Here is a 20,025-nt window from a genome sequence, read left to right as displayed (position 1 = left end):
TATCGTCCGCAAACTTTATATGTGTACTCTCTATGCCATTACCTAAATCATTGATGAAGACATTGAACAGACTTGGACCAATCCCTGTGGGACCCCACATGATATGCCCTTCCAACTTGACTGTGAACCACTGATGATTACTCTCTGGGAACAGTTTTCCAACCAGTTATGTACCCACCTTATAGTAGCTCCATCTAGGCTGTATTTCCCTAGTTTGTTTATGAGAAGGTCATGTGAGACAGTATCAAAAGCCTTACTAAAGTCAAGATATACCACAACTACTGCTTCCCCCCTATCCACAAGGCTTTTTACCCCATCAAAGAAAGCTATTAGGTTGGTTTGACATGATTTGTTCTTGACAAATCCATGTTCATGTTACTTATCACCATCTTCTAGATGTTTGCAAATTGTTTACTTGCTTATTTACTCCATTATCTTTCCGGAGAAGGAAGTTAAGATGTCTACTCTGTAATTCCCCAGGTTGTCCTTATTCCCCTTTTTATAGCCTGGCACTCTATTTCCCCTCTTCCAGTTCTCTGGAATCTCTCCAGTCTTCTATGAGTTTTTGAAGATAATTGCTAATGGCTCAGATATCTCCTCTGTCAGCTCCTTGAGTATTTTAGGATATATTTTGTCAGGCCCTGTTGACTTGAAGACATCTAACTTAAGTAATTTTTAACTTGTTCTTTCCCTATTTTAGCCTCAGATGATACCTCATTTTCACTGGTGTTCACTATGTTAGACATCCAACCATTACTAACTTTTTTGGTGAAAATTGGAACAAAAAACGTCATTTAGCACTTCTGCCATTTCCACATTTTCTGTTATTGTCTTTCACCCCTCAGTGAGTAATGGACCTACCCTGTCTTTAGTCTTCCTCTTGCTTCTAATGTATCTGTAGAATGTTTTCGTTACCCTTTATGTCTTCAGCTAGTTTAATCTTGTTTTGTGCCTTGACCTTTCTAATTTTGTCCCTACATGCTTGTGTTGTTTGTTTATATTCATCCTTTGTAATCTGACCTAGTTTCCACTGTTTGTAGAACTCTTTTTTGAGTTTCAGATCATTGAAGATCCCCTGGTTAAGCCACAGTGGCGTCTTGCTATACTTCCTATCCTTTCTACGCAGTGGGATAGTTTACTCGTGTCCTTAATGTTTCTTTGAAAAACTGCCAACTCTCTCGAACTGTTTTTCCCCTTAGACCTGCTTCCCATGGGACCTACCAACTCTCTCTCTCTGCTTGGAACCTCAGAATCCGTAAACTGGGGTGAAGCATTTGACCTGCATCTTGAGTCAGTAGGTAAGGACTGACTGGAAGCTTCCAAGAAGGACAACAGGTGACTCTGATGAGATAGGGATACCAGACTTGTCTTGGCCACTTTAGTGCTATCATTATAACCCTGGCCCAATCTTGTTGAGAACGTTCAGTAATAACAGCATTGGATATGCACACAGAAGTCCTTTTGTCCATGCTATGACAAATGCATTTCCTAGGAATACAGGATCAAGACCCCCTCTGGAGCAATAACATGATGCATTTTGAATTGGCTGCTGTGGCAAACAGATCTGCCTCTGGGAACCCCTAACTGAGAATATCATGTGAAGGACTCTGGAGTTCAATTCCCATTCATACATAAGAAAAACATCTGCTGAAATAGTCTGTCATGGTGTTTTGAATACCTGGGATGTAAGAAGCAGAGATGACTATGTGGTTGGCTGTGCATCAATTCCAGAGTTTTACTGCTTTGGAACAGAGAGATGGGGAATGGTGCTCCTCCCTGACAGCTGATAAGAACAGATTTAATAATTTTATTAAGATAATGTTGAAGTAAAAAGAAAATGGTACAGAATTTAAGCATAGAAGTTTCTGGTTATCAGGGAATAAGGTACAGATTATCAAGGGGTGCGAAATTCAGTTTAGGAACAGGTGGCATAAGGAATACATAATCTGCAATCTCCCCGATTGGGGGTAAAAGTTTAACCGGTCAAAGTACAGACATTGAAATATGGTGGTATGTTGTCCATATAATGGCTACGTTCAGGTGTGGAGTATAATGAGTGGATACGACGATGGGGATGGATCTACCCTCATTTGGTGGGATTTAATGTTCAGTGAGTTTATGGTTCCAGTTCATATGGTCCAATGGAAAAAGCCTTTCAGTCCCTTTCCCATAGTTGATGCACGATGTCGTACCGGCTCACACCTCCTGGTACTGTCAGTGGCTGGTGCTGTGTTCGATGTAGATGTCCCTGGACCATCGGATGATGTCTGAGACCACGAGGCACCGCTTGAGCTGTGCGTAGCGTCGACCGATCCCACAGGTCCGCAGGACATGCTCGTTGCAGGGGTCCCAAGCGCCTAGGGCTCCAACGATCAATGCATCCATCTGCACCTCGTAGCCCTTTGCTCTCAGGGTGTCGGCCAGAGGGGCGTATTTTTCCAGCTTAGGAGCTCGGGCTTCGCGGAAGGCCGGGGTCCTGTTCTTGAAGGAGAACGTGATGTCGACGAGGATGATCTTTTTCTGGGCCTCGTCGGTGACTACCACGTCGGGTCGCAACTGGCGGTCAGTACCAGGGATGGCGCAGTTTACGGCGACTTCCCCCAGCGCGGTGCGATGGCTTTTACTAGGCGGTTCTGGATGGTGTTGTGGCGCAGCTGCCAGGCTCTGGAGCGGGGCTTGCAGCTGCACAGGACGTGGGGCAGGGTCTCGGAGTAGCCGCACTTCCTGCGACGCTTGTCTCGGTTACTGTGGCGGACGGCTCCGTTGAGCGGGACGCAGTTGAGCTGGACGTGGTGGATGAGCCGCCAGTCGGCGAAACGGGTGAAGCTGCCCCCGGCGAGGAAGTGGTTGCTGGCGTCCCACTTGCTGGTCAGTTCGAAGGCTTTACCCTGGTCCAGTTTACGCTTCAGGGCTTCCATGTACAGCGAGTGGATGGCTGCCTTCAGGGTCCTCTCCAGCATGCCCCTGGCGTTCGGGGTGACGATGGTGTTGTCCTCAGACCTGATCTGCGGCACCAGAACTCCCAGCTCCTGGCGCTCCTCGCACACATGCCATGTTGTCAGTGATTATCTTTACTGACTTCAGTCTGATTAGAGATAGAAAGTTTATGCACGTATTTTTGACTACTCAATTCCAAAAGGAATATGTGGAGAAGCTGCTCCTGTAGTGACCATTTGCCCCACATCTTCTGAGATCCTAGATGTGCCCCCTAACCCAAAAGCAAAGCACCTGATATCATCACAGTAGGGGGAATCTGAATGAACGGAAGGAACACCTGTGCAAGTGTTGGTTGGATCCTTCCACCAATTGAGTGAGTGTGGAATCCACTGGGGAACACAAAATAACCTGCCTATATTATGTTTGCTGGGTTTGTAAACCGTTCAAAGCCATCCCTGTAGACCGTGGAGATGTAACCTGGCATGGTGCACTACAAAGACACATGTGGGCATGTGTCCCAGCAGTTGAAGGCAATCTCTTATTGCAACTTGAGGACTGCCCTGAATCCTTGAGATGAGGTCAGCTAGTGTGAGAAATCACCTGGAAGGTAGGTATGGTGTTTGTCAGTGCATACAAAGAAGCCCTCTGAAATCTAGACACTGACATGGAGTCAAAATAGACTGTCTGATCTGAAGGCCCAGACTGTGAAACAGAGAACACATGATCTTTATTGACTCCGGCATCTCCTGATTGGCTTATTCAAAGGCAGATCCTATTGTCTAGGTATAGGAAAATAAATATGCTCAAACAACGCAGGAGGGCGGCAACTATTGCCAGAATAATTAAGAACACCCTTGGTGCCAAAGATAGTCCAAAAGGAAGCACACTGTACTGATAGTGTTTGCTATTGATTAAGAAACAAAGAAACATTCTGTATGATGAATGAATAGTGACATGAAAATGTGTGTCTTGTAGGTCAAGGGTCACAAACCAATCTAATTCTAACAACGGAATTATTACTGCCAATGTCACCCTCCTGAATTTTTGCTGTTTTATGTATCCATTTAGAGACCTGAGGTCTAAAAATCGATCTCCACCCTCCCTTCTTTTTGGATATAAAAGTATTTTAAGGAGAATCCTGTTCCTCTATGTTGCACAGGAACTGGTGCTATTGCTCCTAAACTTAGAAGTGAGGTCACTTCTTGTTCTAATAACTGATCATGAGAGAGGTCCCTGAAGAGGGACGGGGATGGGTAGTAGGGATAGCCTGGAAATGGATAGTGTAACCAGAAGTTATGGCTTCCAAAATCCATTTGTCCAAAGTTATATGCTCCCACACATCCTAAAAATAGGAAAGGCAGCATCCAAAATGAGGGAGGGGGATAGGACGTTGCAGTTGTATAGTCCCATCAACTGGATGATTGAGACTCTTGACCAAGCCATCAAAATTGTCACCTTGAGGACATGGATGGCTGGGAGAATGTAGCTGTAGCTGATAGGGGTTTCTTTTTTTGGAGTACCTAGGTCGCTTGACCAGGGCTTCAAAAGGTCTATGGCATGTTGAATACAGGGCTGGGTGTGCGCTTTGTGTCATTTAAGATCTACTGTATTTTCTCTTATTTACATGAGTATAGATTCCAAAGGATCTCAGCGTGACTCTCAAGTCCTTTAAAAGCTATCCGTTGCACCTGCAAACAGCTTGTGACAGTCAAATGGGAGGTCTTCAATGGTACTTTGAACCTCTTTCGGAAAGCCCAACATCTGCAGCCAAGACAATCTTCTCATGACCACTGCAGATAATATAGACTGTGCTGCAGTATATGTTGCATCTAAGGAGGCCTGGAGCACAGGGGCGGTGAGTTATATGGGCCCGTGGTGCCCAAGCTCCAGCAATATTCAGGGCCTGGGGGCACAACTCCAACAATGTTTGAGGCTGGGTCTCTCCCCCGGCACTGCTTGCTGCCCCCACGCACCTCCCACGAGCCTTCCTGCCTGCATCCTGGGCAGCAGTCGCCTGCACCCTGCAACTCTGTGCTGCACTCCACTTTGCTGGCTCCCGGCATCAACTGCTGCCGCAGGGTCCTAGCACCCCCCAACCACTACTGCCAGGGCAGGCTGACCCTGACTGTGCCCCTTCTGCCTCAGACAGACGAACCCTTCCCTTTTCCGACAGGACCCTCCACCAGCACAGGGGCCCCCCCCCTGCCTGCAGTCACCGCTCCTGCCCCTGCTGGGCAAGGGGCAGCCCCATCCCCATCCCCAGTGAGGGGCAGCAGCAGGGGAGGAGGTGGACACGTGATGGCAGCCAACCCCACCCCCCCAGCACCCACCATAGGGGAGGCAAAGGGGCTTCCTGGACCTGAGAGGATCCCTAGGAGCATGTACAGTGACAGCGGTGCGAAGCGAGTGTGCTGCTGGGGGGGAAAAGGGGGTCTCCTCCCCCAGAGCTCACTGCTGCCAAGAGGGAGAGGGCTGGGGGGAGTCCTCCTCTCTGGTCCCAGCCCTGGGGCAGCCTGCCTGCACCCCAAACTGCTCATCCCTGGCCCTGGCCCTGCCCCACCCCAGAGCCCATACCCCCAGCCAGAGCCCTCACCCCCGCCACCCAACTCTCTGCCCCAGCCCTGAGCCCCCTCCTGTACCATGAACCCCTCATCCCAGCCCCACCCCAAAGCCCTCACTCCCACACTCCAACCCTCTGCTTGAGCACCTCCCATAGCCCAAGCCCCTCATCACCAGCCCCACCCCGGAGCCCTCACATTTAAAAAATATATATACCAGCTTATAAGGCAGGTGTGTGTGGGGGAGCAGGTCTTGGACCCGTTCTGGGCACCACCAAAAATTCTACAAACCTGCCGCCCCTGCTGGAGCGATGTCTTCATTAGCAGCTGACCCTCTTGAATGGTGGCTTTAAACTGGCTACGATGTTCCAGATGCTCAATAAAGGAATTACATGTGTTGTAATGTGAGGCCACGTCTACACTATCTGCCGGATCGGCTGGTAGTGATCAATCTATCAGGTATCGATTTATCGCGTCTAGTGTAGACGCGATAAATCGATCCCCAATCGCTCTGCCGTCGATCCCACACCATGAGGACGCGAAGTAAGTGATTCTAAGTCGATCTAAGATATGTGGACTTCAGCTACGCTATTCTCGTAGCTGAAATTGCATATCTTAGATCGATCCCCCCCAGTGTAGACCAGGCCTAAGTGTACTTGGCCATGAGTGCCTGATAGTTCATTATTCAGAACTGAATTGTGGCTAAAGCATAGATTCTGCAACCAAAAACATCGAGCCTCTTGTGGACCTTGCTGTATGGGATGGACTTAGAGCTATGTTGCTTGCCTCTTTCATTAATGGCCCCTACTACTAGAGAGTTCAGAGTTGTGTGAAAGAAACTCTGATTCCCAGGCAGGAACATAATACTTTTTATCTGTTGCAGGCAGACTGTGTCAAAGCTGGGTTTGTCAAATAGTCTTAGTGAGCTCCATAAGAGCTTCATTCACTGGAATGGCAATTGTCATGGATGATGAAGTCTGTAAAATATCTAGGAGTTTATGGGCTCTTGAAATCTCTCTAAGGGAATCTGAAGCCTGTAAGCAATTTGCTTCATCAGTTCCTGAAACTGTCTCAAGTTATCTGCCATAGAAGGTGATGGAAGCATCACAGCTTCATCAGGTAAAGAGGAGGAAATATTCATATGAGGTGTCATCTCCCTTGTCCATCCTTGCTTCTTGCTCTTCCTCTGACATGGGTGGTAGTAGAGGGGACTGAGGAAAATCGGTCCTTCTCTCTTCCCTCCAGTGGTGTGAAGACCCTATTGCAAATTGCGGGCGACAGAACGACCACGGATCCCAGAAAGGCCGCTTGGTGGGGGCCCAAAGGTATAGGTGGAGGCATCTGTGTTCCTGCCATGAGGGTGTCCTTTTAAGGTCTAGTCTCTTGTAAAACATCAGTGTAGGAGGGGTAGTGATGTGTTTTAGAATAGACAGGGAAACTTTGCACTGAGATGTGAAAATCTGAAGAGTTCACTTCCACATACTACCCACTATTGTAATAATCTTTGTACAAAATATGCCTTGTGAGGTATCATTTGAAAACTAATAACTCACTGGTCAGTAATATCATGCTGAAATGTGTGTAGCAATATTATATGAACAGACGCTGAAAATATGACTGACGTGTTTACCAGACAAATCTGGGGAGAGGGTAAACCTGTTCCTCAAAGACAAAGGACAAGTTAACATCTCTAGCCAGGAGTCAAAGTTGATTGGCAATCGCATGTCAGGGGAAAGAACAGATGGATCTGCATTTTAGCAAGGAACAACAAAGGAACCATTCCTTTGACTTCCAGGGAGGGGCAGGGGGATCCTGACCTGAGAATTTGGTCAGCAATGTTGCTGGAAACATGTGGTAAGGATTTTACCTTGAACTAAGTCTAATTTAAGTTTTAGATACTAGAAAGCTAGTTATCTTTATTTCTCTTGTAATCGTTTCTGACTTTAACACCTTATACTTGTACTCATTTCAAATCTCTCTCTTTGAAGTTAAATAAACTTTTTTATTTTTAATCAAAACTAATCCAGTGTTGTGTTTAAACTGAAATGTTTGGGTAACTCCAGTTAAAGCAGTAAACTGTTGAATATTGACCCCTTACAAGGCCAATAGACGTATAATATCTGAACAGTCCAAGAGAGGACTCGGCCATGGAGAACACACATTTAGGAAATTCAGGACTAGGAGCATGTTGGGGTCACCCGGCAAGAAGTAACCGAGGCTCCTGGAAGCCAGAGTATTGCTGATGTCAGAGTTGCTGGACCAGGACTGCAACTATACACAGGCACTCAGGGTGTGATCTGCATGCTGTTTGTGAGTGGCCCTGTTTGGAAGCTATCACAGCAAAGCATTGTGAGGCACCCAAGGTTTCAAGGCAAGTGGTCTGGACAGCAAGCTGGAATGTGACAGTTACCTGAACACCTGCTGATGATAACAAAGACTGGCTCAGGAGAGACTCTGTGAAGGGTGGCTTCAGTACTGATGTAGCTAGCACCACGTGCTGGGCACCCAGGAGCACGTCAGTTACGATTCGCTCAGTACCATATGAGGTCTAGCCACCCCGGTACAGCTGACTTCCTCAATATTGGTACTGAGTGTTGTTCCTGGATGGAATGATAACTCTTTTCACCCATATCTCTGCCAGTTAGCGTCTGGGTACCCAAACTTGGTACGGAGTCTGCCTTAGATTGAGTTTTTTTCTTTGCCTTTGCAGTACCAGCATCAATCAGAGCCTACATGGAACTCCCCTTGGGACCTGAGATCTCCATAGTCCTCTTGTGTCACTGACAGATCCTCTTGCAGATTTACTCCCTACCTCTTCTGTTTAGAGGAAGATGCAGATGAGGACTTCAGTACAACAGAAGTACTTAGTACCATGGTACTGTCTACCGCTCTCACGGTTTCTGGTAACTGAGATCTTGATGTGGACAGAGCAATAGCACTACTGGGAGGTCTATGTACAGTGGGATCCTCCGCCCCTGGATCTGAAGCTCGACATAAGTCTTCCTCCATCATCAGACATTTAAATTTGGTTTCCCTATTTTTTCGGGATTTACCCTTGAAAGATGTGCAGATCTTGCACTTACTAGGAATATGGGTATCCCCAAAGAGTGGAGGCACTGGGAAAGCCTGTCACTGATTGGAATAGCCTCACAGCAGAAGAGGCACCTCTCAAATCCTAGGGAACCCACCATTCCCAAGAAAAAACAATGAGACAATCCCAAGAAGTAGTACTAAACAAATATCTATCTAAGAATAAAAGGATTTTTTATTAAGAAAGAAAAGAAAAAGGAAACACTAAAAGGTAAGTAACTATAAAACTATCTATCTAAATGCTAAACAGAGAACAGGCACTCATTGCAGACTCCGTTTCAAGTCAATGGTGGTTGAGAAGATACAGGCCAACTGCCCTCAGTTTAATGCCATATAGCCTAGCATGATGCACGAGAATGCATGGGGTGCATGTGAGGGCTGAACAGGCATTGCTACCAAAAATCTCCAATCAAAGGCGCAGGACACAAGTGCACCTTAAGTGAAGCACTTACAAGGACACTGCTTGAAGAACTGCTATTTTACTTTAAAATCTCACTTGGATAAAAGGTATATCAAAAACCTTATGCAGGAGCATTTTTGTGTATTTATATTAAAAAGGGGATATATCAAGATTTTTTTTCCTCTAGTATCTTCCTTCAAGCTTACTGATTTTGTCCTTTTCTACTTGGCAAACACTCAGATTTTCCTTCTGTTTGTCATGGAGGAATGGATTGGATTCTTCTTTGTGCGTCAAAACAATCAACTAATGTTGATGTCATCAGCACATTTTTGGGTATAAGGTTTGTCAGTAACTCCTTTGCTCTTTCCTATTCCTGGCAGTCTGCTTCTACAGCAGCAAAAAATAGTACATGATCCTGATCCTGCAATAATAGGTTTTGAAACATTTCAGCTACAAATTGGTGTATTTACAACAAAAAGAGGTACTTTATCTGTAAGATATAGCCTGCCATATTTTGACTAATATCTTTGTTCTGAACTAGTTTACTTGTAGTTTGAATTATAAAGTGTCCACACAAAAACATCATTTTACAAGAGAAAATTCTTACTTTTCTATTGCCACCAAAATTACTAAAAACTGAATTTCAAGAGTTCGTGTTCATCAAATTATCCACCATGACCACCAAATATTTTGCTGATAGAATCCCCTATTCTGTAAGTATAGTCTACATTCTTTTTTCACAGATTTATACATTTACATTTATAGCCATATTAAAACACAAACATACACTCAGCTTTCCTTCTACTTCAAGAAAAAAAACAACTCTTTCTTTTTCCCATGTGGAAAGGTGAGGTGGTCATTTGACAGGTTTTAGGATTCGAGAATTTCTAAAAATATTCATTGTAGACACCAGCCCCAGGTTTTGTCTACATTAAGAGAGTTACAAAAGTTCCTCCTCAATAGGTTGAAGAGTACCTCATATCAACACACAGAAGTGTTGGAGAGAGAGTTCACCAACCGAGGCTCCCCTCTTGATCCTCTCCCTAACAGGTCTCCCTCCCCAGAAATGCTTCCCTAGCTATGGTCCCCCCATGGTCCAAACTTACCCCCAAAGATTCAACTCCCAACTTCTATTGTGCAACTCCTCACACTGTTCCTGCTGAGAATTGCTCTCTAAGCCTGCTGCTTCTGTCCTCCCTCATGCCCTCCACAGGATTCACCCTCAATTATGCCACCCACATTCATGCTGCCTCCCCAGGCCAAGAAGTGTCCCCACTCGGCTGTGCCATTCTTGCACTGCACAGTTACCAGCTGCTGTTCTCCTGCACACACAGTGGCACCTCAGAACACTTAGTGTTCCACCAGTTCCTGGTATCATCAACCTAGCAATTACCCAGTTTACTAATGGTTAACATGGAGCCTATATATTTTAAATTTAAACTAAAACTAAGGGTGTTTTTTGTTAACATAATAGATAGTAAATTGGCAAATATATACAGCAATACATCTCTAAAAAACTGCCAGCTACCGAACAGCTAAAACATCAAACGTGCACAATATATATCAAGTGGAAGTCAAAATTTTAATGAAAACAAACCACAAATAGCGTTACTAAGAACAAAGGGGAATTTTCATACTTGCCTGCTTACGAGACCTCATTGCTGCCTCTTCTAATGTTTCAGCAGCTTCAAACTTGCCCTGACGTTTGTAAAGTGCTCCAAGGTTCTTTAAGGTAGTTGTTACTGTTGGACTATTAAAAAAAAATACATTGAAATTATTCTTAACTTACAAACACATGAAAACTCAAAAACATGAGATAAAAGCTTAGATACCATCAGTATCATCAATATTATCTGAGAATCATCTTTTAAAATATTATACTAGCATTAAATATGTGAGAGACATTAAAAATATCCTTCAAATGCATTTGAGACTCACAAAAAGCGATTGCTTAGTGGTCCTGAAAACTAACACGACAGCTATTCTCTGGAGCCACGCTACATGAACAGCAGCAACGGGTGCCTCAGACCAGACCTCTAGTGGTGAGAGTGGAGTTCAGTCTCCAAAACACAGTCAAACTTTGGCCACCAGTGAAACGGCCAGAAAAATATGTCAATTAGTGCCAGTATCAATGGTGGGTGTTGTAATGTGGATTAGACACTTAATTGAGATCAAAAATTCCTCTCTCGGCCTCTAGCTGGGAGCTACTTTCAGTTGCTACATACCTCATCCAGATTTGAACCAATGATGTTGAGGGGTAAGATTTCAAATTCCAATCTGAATTTCTTTGAGAATTGTGTTTCCCACCCCAACAGGAAAAAAACCCTGATTCAACAATATACCAGAACTGTTTATTATAAGTCTTAAACCAGTCAATACCCTTGCTGAGCTTTTGTTCCAGCAGCATTTGAGCAGAAACCCTGAAGCAATAAGATAGCCTGCTATTTAAGTAGCAGGCTATGACTACTTGTGTGGCACACAGTGTTTAGAACAAGAGAGAGAAGTAGGAGCAAGGAGACATTTATGACATGGCAAAATTCCTGATCAGCATGCTCCTCAATACTTCAGTTACCCGTTCTCCTCCATATTTATGTCATATTTGACCGAACAGATAAGTTTACTAGATCCAGCAATAGTTTTACTAAGTTTTAAAAGTCTCATTTGTATTACTACATCCCCCAACTAAATGCTAAGATGAATATAGAAATAAATCTCATTATTAACAGTGTCAACTATTTTGTGCAGACGATTTTGATATTATACATAACACACACACAGTACGATAGTTTTGGCTCAAAATTTAAATTTGATACTGTGACAAAGTTCCTCCTCTGCCTTGGTGGGTCCAGCACTTATTGGTGGATTTGCTCGCCTCAGAGGTTCACGGCAGCCCTCTGTTTGGCCACTTTCGTGGCTCAAATCTGCTGTTCACTCAGTTAGCCTCATCACTGGCCAGCATGGGGAAAAGGAAGAAGAACAATCCCCGCAGTCTCTGCTGATCCACCTAGTGGATCGGGGAACAGGCCAGAGACCTTCCCCTCTGGTGGAACCCACAGTCCAGGTCAACTCCTCTAGTATCAAGTAGGGGGGGATGGAGGGATGGGGGGAACCCAGGCCTGCCCTCTACTCCAGGTTCCAGCCCAGGGTCCTGTAGATTGCAGCTGTCTACAGTGGCTCCTGTAACAGCTGCATGACAGCTACAACTCCCTGGGCTACTTCCCCATGGCCTCCTCCCAACAACTTCTTTATTCTCACCACAGGACCTTCCTCCTGATGTCTGATAATGCTTGTACTTCTCAGTCCTCCAGTAGTACACCTCCTCACTCTCCGCTTCTTGCGCCTCTTGCTCCCAGCTCCTCGCATGCACACCACAAACTGAAGTGAACTCCTTTTATAAAGGTGCCCTGATTAGCCTGCCTGTGCCCTGATTAGCCTGCCTGTCTTGATTCTAGCAACTTCTTGATTGGCTGCAGGTGTTCTTATCAGCCTGTCTGCCTTAATTGTTTCCAGAAAGTTCCTGATTGTTCTGGAACCTTCCCTGTTACCTTACCCAGGGAAAGGGACCTACTTAACCTGGGGATAATATATCTGCCTTCTATCACTTTCCTGTAGCCATCTAGCGTGACCCTGTCACAATACAGAAAAAGTTTTACCAAGCATAATACAAAAAGAAAAGAAAAGTGTTCGTTGTTTCAAATTTCAGTGAAAATGTTTAAAGTCAAACAAAGCCATTTCACACAAGATTTTGCAATTCAAACATTGCAGCTCTGTGTAGAGCATGAGAATCAAAAAGTAAATAACCAAAACAAGACTAATCTACTTGCACAGTCAACGATAATGAAATACAAAACAGAGAACAGCATAAGGAGTTAAAGTAGGTAGGAGGCCAGATTATGTGGCCTGCTCTACTCCCTTTGTGCCACTGCATATCAATAGCATAGTCAGAATAGAGACTGATCACATGCACAGCATATGGGAGTTCCCAGCAGGCATAGAGCTGGTATAGTAAACTCCTATATCACCCCTCCTCTGTAATTCCTGGAATAAGGGGTATGTTGAAACTGGGGGAAAAGGCATGTCCAGAGTTTGCTACATTCTACTCATCTCCAACTGACAGATGGTCTTTTGGGTGCTGTTACTAGCCACTGGAATTTAGAGATTTGCCTCAATTGGGATAAAAAAGGCCTCAGAACTGAGTCACAATCAGATCCCCAAAGCCACCTTCTCTGCTGTGGCCAGCAAACATGGGCCTTGGATTTCTTAGGTATCAGTTTTAATATTAGTAACACAGATAAGAGGATTTTATTTTTAAGTGTGATTTTCAAACTGACATTTCTAAGTATTATATGTTCTGTAGTTAAAATGCTTTAAATAATATACCTACCTATCAACTTTGCAAGCTTTGTACCAACCACCATACTCTCCAAAGGACGAGCCATCTTTTTGCTTTCCCTAAATTGAAAACAGAGTGTTAAAATATAAATCTGTAACTAACAACAGAAGTTCTGAAAACAATTATTTAATCATGTCCTTACTTTGCATTCTTCTCTCTCCTCAGCATGCATCCAGATGGGTTTATTTTCATCTGGTAAAAATATAAAATAAATATTTTATAATAGCAGTGAAAGAAGTAGACATTAATATTCAGGTTGAAGAAAGCTGAAGACTAACAAAAATAATGGTTCTGGCAGCACACTTAGAATTTTTGACACATTACAGAAAGACTGAACAGACTAACAAAACACATGTCTACCTTTAACTGGCTTCCGAAGATAAAAGATACCTAGAAGTCAGTATTACAAAATTGCTGACAGAGTGCTATTTCTAAAAGACTTTGATGCAACCAAGTTGGTGGTAATACATACTGACAAGAGCTTAGTCGTTTGCTAGAATACACGCATTTCTTTCTTTTATTGTGACAGCCACTGAATGCTGCAAAAGTAACAGTCTTATTGCAATGAAATGAAAATACTGCATTACAATTAGTAGTTTATAAAACGCATTCTACTGGAGCTGTTAAATTTACAGTCTGTCCACTTTAAGAAGGCCAAGTTTTTCTGCATTCTTTAATTGTTTTGGCAGATGAACTCAAACAGTTGACCATTATTTTTACCAAGTAATCTAAAATCCTATACTGAAGTATTACAATCACTGACTAGAAGATGACAAACGTAGTCCTGTGTGTATACTAGCTCTTAGACACTAGAGTTTGGGGTGCTATAGGACATCCTAAAGTAGGTTAGATAGAAAAGTAGTCTGTTACATAGACTTGCTAAGTCCCACTATTTGGAAAAAAATCCTTGTTTTGGATTAATTTTAATGCAATAATTAAAGTCATTCCTCCTTAGGATGGATTTTGCAGTATGTTTCAATAAAGTCTAAAATTTATTTTGAGAAGTATAAAAAAAGAAATCCTACTTTTCAGTTGTACACCAAATCCTTACCATCTACAGAGCCAAATTCCCTTTCATGTGCACGAGTAAGAATCTCTTTGTATAAAGTTTCTGCTTGCTTAAATTTTCCCTGTTTCAGATAGCAGGATGCCTAAAAAATAATATAAAGGTATCAGCATAGGAAAACTTTTGATTTATCTTTTAAAGACCGAACGTATCCATAATTACATGCTTGTTGAATAAAGCAACATTATTTCCTCCTGGGGGAATTCTGAGCCAAAAATGCAAAATTCGCATTATTTTGACAAATAAAATATGCAATATAATCACACCAGTTTCACTTATTTTGGTAATTTATTTTTACTACCATACAGAAAAAAAATCACAATAAAACTGTTCAGCATTTCCTAAACACAAGAAAGTTAAGTTACAAATACTTGGTAACCAATACCTTGCATTCCAGTTATAATCCTGGATTTTCATTTAAATTACATTAATTTTGACGTATGGTGTTCTGTAGGGTAGAATGTCGCTTTAAATTGCTCAGACTTTCACACATAAAAGTCAGACAGTTTTGCTTATCATGGTCCTGCATTTTTTTTTTTTAAATGGAAAAGTAAAATAGATCCTGAGCTGTAATCTAACCCCATTGTGCTTCTCTGGCACATGAAAAAAAAAAAAGCCAGAAAGCACATAGACCTTCCTAGCTGAGGATTCAAGTTACTGTTATTTACAATAAGGCTCCTTTACACCACTCTGGCAAGGTAAAGGAGCCTTAATTGACTAAGAATGGGAACAATTAACTAAGAATGGGAACATTAACAGCCTGCCTCCTTAGGGCCAGTCTACACTGGCAACATTAAAGAGCTCTAAAAAATCCCACCTCCGCAAGGGGCCTAGCTACCAGCGCTGGGAACCACGGCACTGGTGCACTGTCTACACTGGCACTTTACAGTGTTGATATTTGCTGCACTCAGGGGTGTGTTTTTTCCCCACCCGAGAGCGAGAAAGTTGCAGCGCTGCGAAGTGCCAGTGCAAACAAGCCCTGAGACTCGTTCGCATGCAGGCACGCACCAAGACCTACCCCCTTAACATCTCTCCGGGGACATACGTACGCCCAGCCTCCCTCCTCCCACCCCAGTGATTCCTCTGCTGCCAGCTGCTCCCAGCAAATGCCCCAGGGCTGCTGGGGAATGGTTTGTGTGGGGGTGTTCCTCAGATTTCTTTGCTTCCCCATATTTCTCAGGGGAGCCAAGAAATCTGCGGAAGGTATGACTTCTGCGCCAAGGAGTAATTATTTTAGCACATCAGAAAAAACAAAGCTTAAGTTTTCCTATTTTTACTTCATGTTACAAACTTACCAGATTATTCTTTGTTTTTGCTACATTTGGGTCATCTGGTCCTAGTTTAGTTTGGTAGATCTCAAGTGCCCTTTGATAGTAGTACTCCACCTCTTCATATTTACCCTGATTCTGACACAGTAAGGCCAGGTTATTTAACTGTTTGGCAACATCTGGGTGATCCTTCCCCAGGACCTGGAAATGAAGGTACCATACATTAAACATTCCCCATTTATTGTATTAGATTTTAAAAAAGCACGATCTTAAAATGATCTTCCACAACTTTTTTCTTTCTGATTTCAATATCAGACTACATTCTTTTACTTTAGCAGTTTACACTGCTCATACTTTTCTATAATTAAGATTCAGTCACTATTTTCATTATAAATTCCATTTTTTGGTTGAGAGTGGAGGAGGGCCCCGTTTACATTAGGTAAACACTAAGACTCCTCTTGGCTGACATGGCAAATAAGGTCTCAATTAGGCATCTAATTTTCAACCATTTTCACAAAAATCACGTTGTTTAGACATTTTCCATTAATAGTAAATTTTAAAAGATTCTTTTGTGCACTCAATCAAGATTCAAAGTTAAACTGAAATTTTACAGGCTAAGATTACAATGTATTAGAGAAACTGATGTTTGTTAAATAAACTTCTCAGTATGGCTTCCAAAAAGTCCGTTGCATGAATATTCCAGTAAGTTTTAGGATATCTTTCAGTCTCACAAAGAAGAAATATTCTATTTTTTTCTAGTTTGCATTGTGTTATACACAATCATTTGGTCAGCAATTATGTTGTTTTGCCAATGAGTAGTCAACCTGAAAGTGAGGGAAGCACAATAGAATTTTTCTAAATGTGTACATTTAATTATTCTCCAATTCCTATACTACTGTATATAACCAGGGTCTTGTGTATTCTGCAATTCCATGGCTATGGAATTTGCTCTAGAATACAAACTTCTGTTTGAAAGAAAACAGTTTCTAGCTCTTACGATTATGAAGAAACTCTTACAAACTTGAACTGAGTATAAGCCAATGCAATGATGTCCTGTTGATTTTTCTCTACACTCCATTTTTTTCTGAAATAAGATCATAGAATCATAGAATACCAGGGTTGGAAGGGACCTCACGAGGTCATCTAGTCCAACCCCCTGCTCAAAGCGGGACCAATCCCCAACTAAATCATCCCAGCCAGGGCTTTGTCAAGCCTGACCTTGAAAAACCTCTAAGGAAGGAGATTCCACCACCTCCCTAGGTAACCCATTCCAGTGCTTCACCACCCTCCTAGTGAAAAAGTTTTTCCTAACATCCAACTTAAACCTCCCCCACTGCAATTTGAGACCATTACTCCTTGTTCTGTCATCTGGTACCACTGAGAACTGTCTAGACCCATCCTCTTTGGAATCCCCCTTCAGATAGTTGAAAGCAGCTATCAAATCCCCCGATTCTTCTCTTCTGCAGACTAAACAATCCCAGTTCCCTCAGTCTCTTCTCATAAGTCATGTGCTCCAGCCCCCTAATCATTTTTGTTGCCCTCCGCTGGACTCTTTCCAATTTTTCCACAACCTTCTTGTAGTGTGGGGCCCAAAACTGGACACAGTACTCCAGATGAGGCCTCACCAATGTTGAATAGAAGGGAATGATCACATCCCCTCGATCTGCTGGCAATGCCCCTACTTATACAGCCCAAAATGCCATTAGCCTTCCTGGCAACAAGGGAACACTGACTTATATCTAGCTTCTCATCCACTGTAACACCTAGGTCCTTTTCTGCAGAACTGCTGCCTTGCCATTCGGTCCCTAGTCTGTAGCGCAGAACTCTGCACTTGTCCTTGTTGAACCTCATCAGATTTCTTTTGGCCCAATCCTCCAATTTGTCTAGGGCCCTCTGTATCCTATCCCTACCCTCCAGCTATCACTCCTCCCAGTTTAATGTTATCTGGAAACTTGCTGAGGGTGCAGTCCACACCATCCTCTAGATTATTAATGAAGATATTGAACAAAACCGGTCCCAGGACCGACCCCTGGGGTACTCCGCTTGATACCGGCTGCCAACTAGACATGGAACCATTGATCACAACCCGTTGAGCCCAACAATCTAGCCAGCTTTCTATCCACCTTATCATCCATTCATCCAGCCCATACTACTTTAACTTGCTGGCAAGAATACCATGGGAGACAGTATCAAAAGCTTTGCTAAAGTCAAGGAATAACACATCCACTGCTTTCCCCTCATCCTCAGAGCCAGTCATCTTGTCATAGAAGGCAATTAGGTTAGTCAGGCATGACTTGCCCTTGGTGAATACATGCTGACTGTTCCTGAATCACTTTCCTCAAGGAATCAATTCTGAAGCACTTAGAGGAGAGGACCTGCTCCATGATTTTTCCAGGGACTGAGGTGAGGCTGACTGGCCTGTAGTTCCCAGGATCCTCCTTCTTCCCTTTTTTAAAGATGGGCACTACATTATCCTTTTTCCAGTTGTCTGGGACCTCTCCTGATCGCCATGAGTTTTCAAAGATAATGGCCAATGGCTCTGCAATCACATCCACCAACTCCTTTAGCACCCTCGGATGCAGTGCATCCGGTCCCATGAACTTGTGCTCGTTCAGCTTTTCTAAATAGTCCCGAACAACTTCTTTCTCCACAGAGGGCTGGTCACCTCCTCCCCATGCTGTGGCTCCCAGTGCAGCAGTCTGGGAGCTGACCTTGTTCGTGAAGACAGAGGCAAAAAAAGCATTGAGTACATTAGCATTTTCCACATCCTCTGTCACTAGATTGCCTCCCTCATTCAGTAAGGGGCCCACACTTTCCTTGGCTTTCTTCTTGTTGCTAACATACCTGAAGAAACCCTTCTTGTTACTTTTAACATCTCTTGCTAGCTGCAACTCCAGGCGAGATTTGGGCTTCCTAATTTTACTCCTGCATGCCTGAGCAATAATTTTATACTCCTCCGTAGTCATTTGTTCAATCTTCCACTTCTTGTAAGCTTCTTTTTTGTGTTTAAGATCAGCAAGGATTTCACTATTAAGCCAAGCTGGTCACCTGCCATATTTACTATTCTTTCTACACATCGGGATGGTTTGTTCCTGCAACCTCAATAAAGATTCTTTAAAATACAGCCAGCTCTCCTGGACTCCTTTCTCCCTCATGTTATTCTCCCAGGGGATCCTGCCCATCAGTTCCCTGAGGGAGTCAAAGTCTGCTTTTCTGAAGTCCAGGGTCAGCATTCTGCTGCTCTCCTTTCTTCCTTGTGTCAGGATCCTGAACTCAACCATCTCATGGTCACGGCCTCCCAGGTTCCCATCCACTTTTCTCCCACAACTCCTCTACTTTCAGTGAAGTGCCACCAATGTCAGCAATAGCTGGAGTGCTAGTGAACAGGATTAAAAAACATGGTGGCAAGAACTCCAGCAGGCAATTTACAGTTGCACTCACACTACAGCTAGCATCAGTGGGAGACTGACACAAAACTTCAGCATAGAAGTCTGCATGAAGCTTGAAACAGTAGCCCTGAGAAATGAGGACTACCCCATTCATTTCAACGTTATGAACTCTGATGTCCAGATAGTACAATTTAAATCTTAACATTGTAACTATCATTGTTGATCATTTTAATATCAAGTTGACAGGCTTACCTGACAAATGAAAACTGCCCCTCAACTTTTCCAGGTGACCAAAGCACAAGTTGTTTTTTTCCCAAATAATAACCCTACATCTCCTTTGACAACTTTTATAATAGTTATGTATTTGCAATACAATATCTCACACCGCATTAAAATTTACAGACAGTATGAAACAAATTGATTTGCACAGCAGGTTAAAATATCACAGGATTACTTTAGCAACTGTATTATTCATTTTCATATTTAATTCAGTAAAAACCTCATTTTCAATAATATTTGAAGCTGATGCAGACTTCTCTATTTCAAATGGATTACTCAGAAAGTACAGAGTAATGGGGGGGGGGGGGTTTCCTATCAGATAGAAATTTTTTTTGTCTTAATTCTTCCTGTTTCCTGGATTCTAAAACAATTGTTTGAGTTAGTCTATTTACATTAATGCCAGGTCAACAATTATCTCTATCAGGATTAAAACATTTTAAACAGCTGTCATAAATATAAAGGGAAGGGTAAACCCCTTTAAAATCCCTCCTGGCCAGAGGAAAAATCCTCTCACCTGTAAAGGGTTAAGAAGCTAAAGGTAACCTCGCTGGCACCTGACCAAAATGACCAATGAGGAGACAAGATACTTTCAAAAGCTGGGAGGAGGGAGAGAAACAAAGGGTCTGTGTCTGTCTATATGCTGCT

The 20,025-nt window shown here is 43.2% G+C and overlaps 1 protein-coding gene across 8 annotated transcripts in view; it reads right to left on the bottom strand.

Annotated features, from left to right (window-relative positions):
* Positions 1-20,025, bottom strand: part of LOC141989520 (kinesin light chain 1) — a 121,010-nt gene that overhangs the window by 18,643 nt on the left and 82,342 nt on the right. For all 8 annotated transcript variants that reach the window (XM_074956320.1, XM_074956316.1, XM_074956312.1 and 5 more), the window contains 5 exons: positions 15,740-15,913; positions 14,430-14,529; positions 13,521-13,570; positions 13,370-13,437; positions 10,627-10,735 (listed from right to left, as the gene is read on the bottom strand). In XM_074956320.1, the coding sequence (XP_074812421.1) occupies positions 10,627-10,735; positions 13,370-13,437; positions 13,521-13,570; positions 14,430-14,529; positions 15,740-15,913 (501 nt within the window). The remainder of the gene's footprint in view (positions 1-10,626; positions 10,736-13,369; positions 13,438-13,520; positions 13,571-14,429; positions 14,530-15,739; positions 15,914-20,025) is intronic.

The sequence above is a fragment of the Natator depressus genome, chromosome 6 (genome assembly GCF_965152275.1).
Source record: "Natator depressus isolate rNatDep1 chromosome 6, rNatDep2.hap1, whole genome shotgun sequence".
NCBI lineage: Eukaryota > Metazoa > Chordata > Testudines > Cheloniidae > Natator > Natator depressus.
Note: the sequence above shows the minus strand (reverse complement) of the source record. Positions and strands in the feature narration are given on the sequence as shown.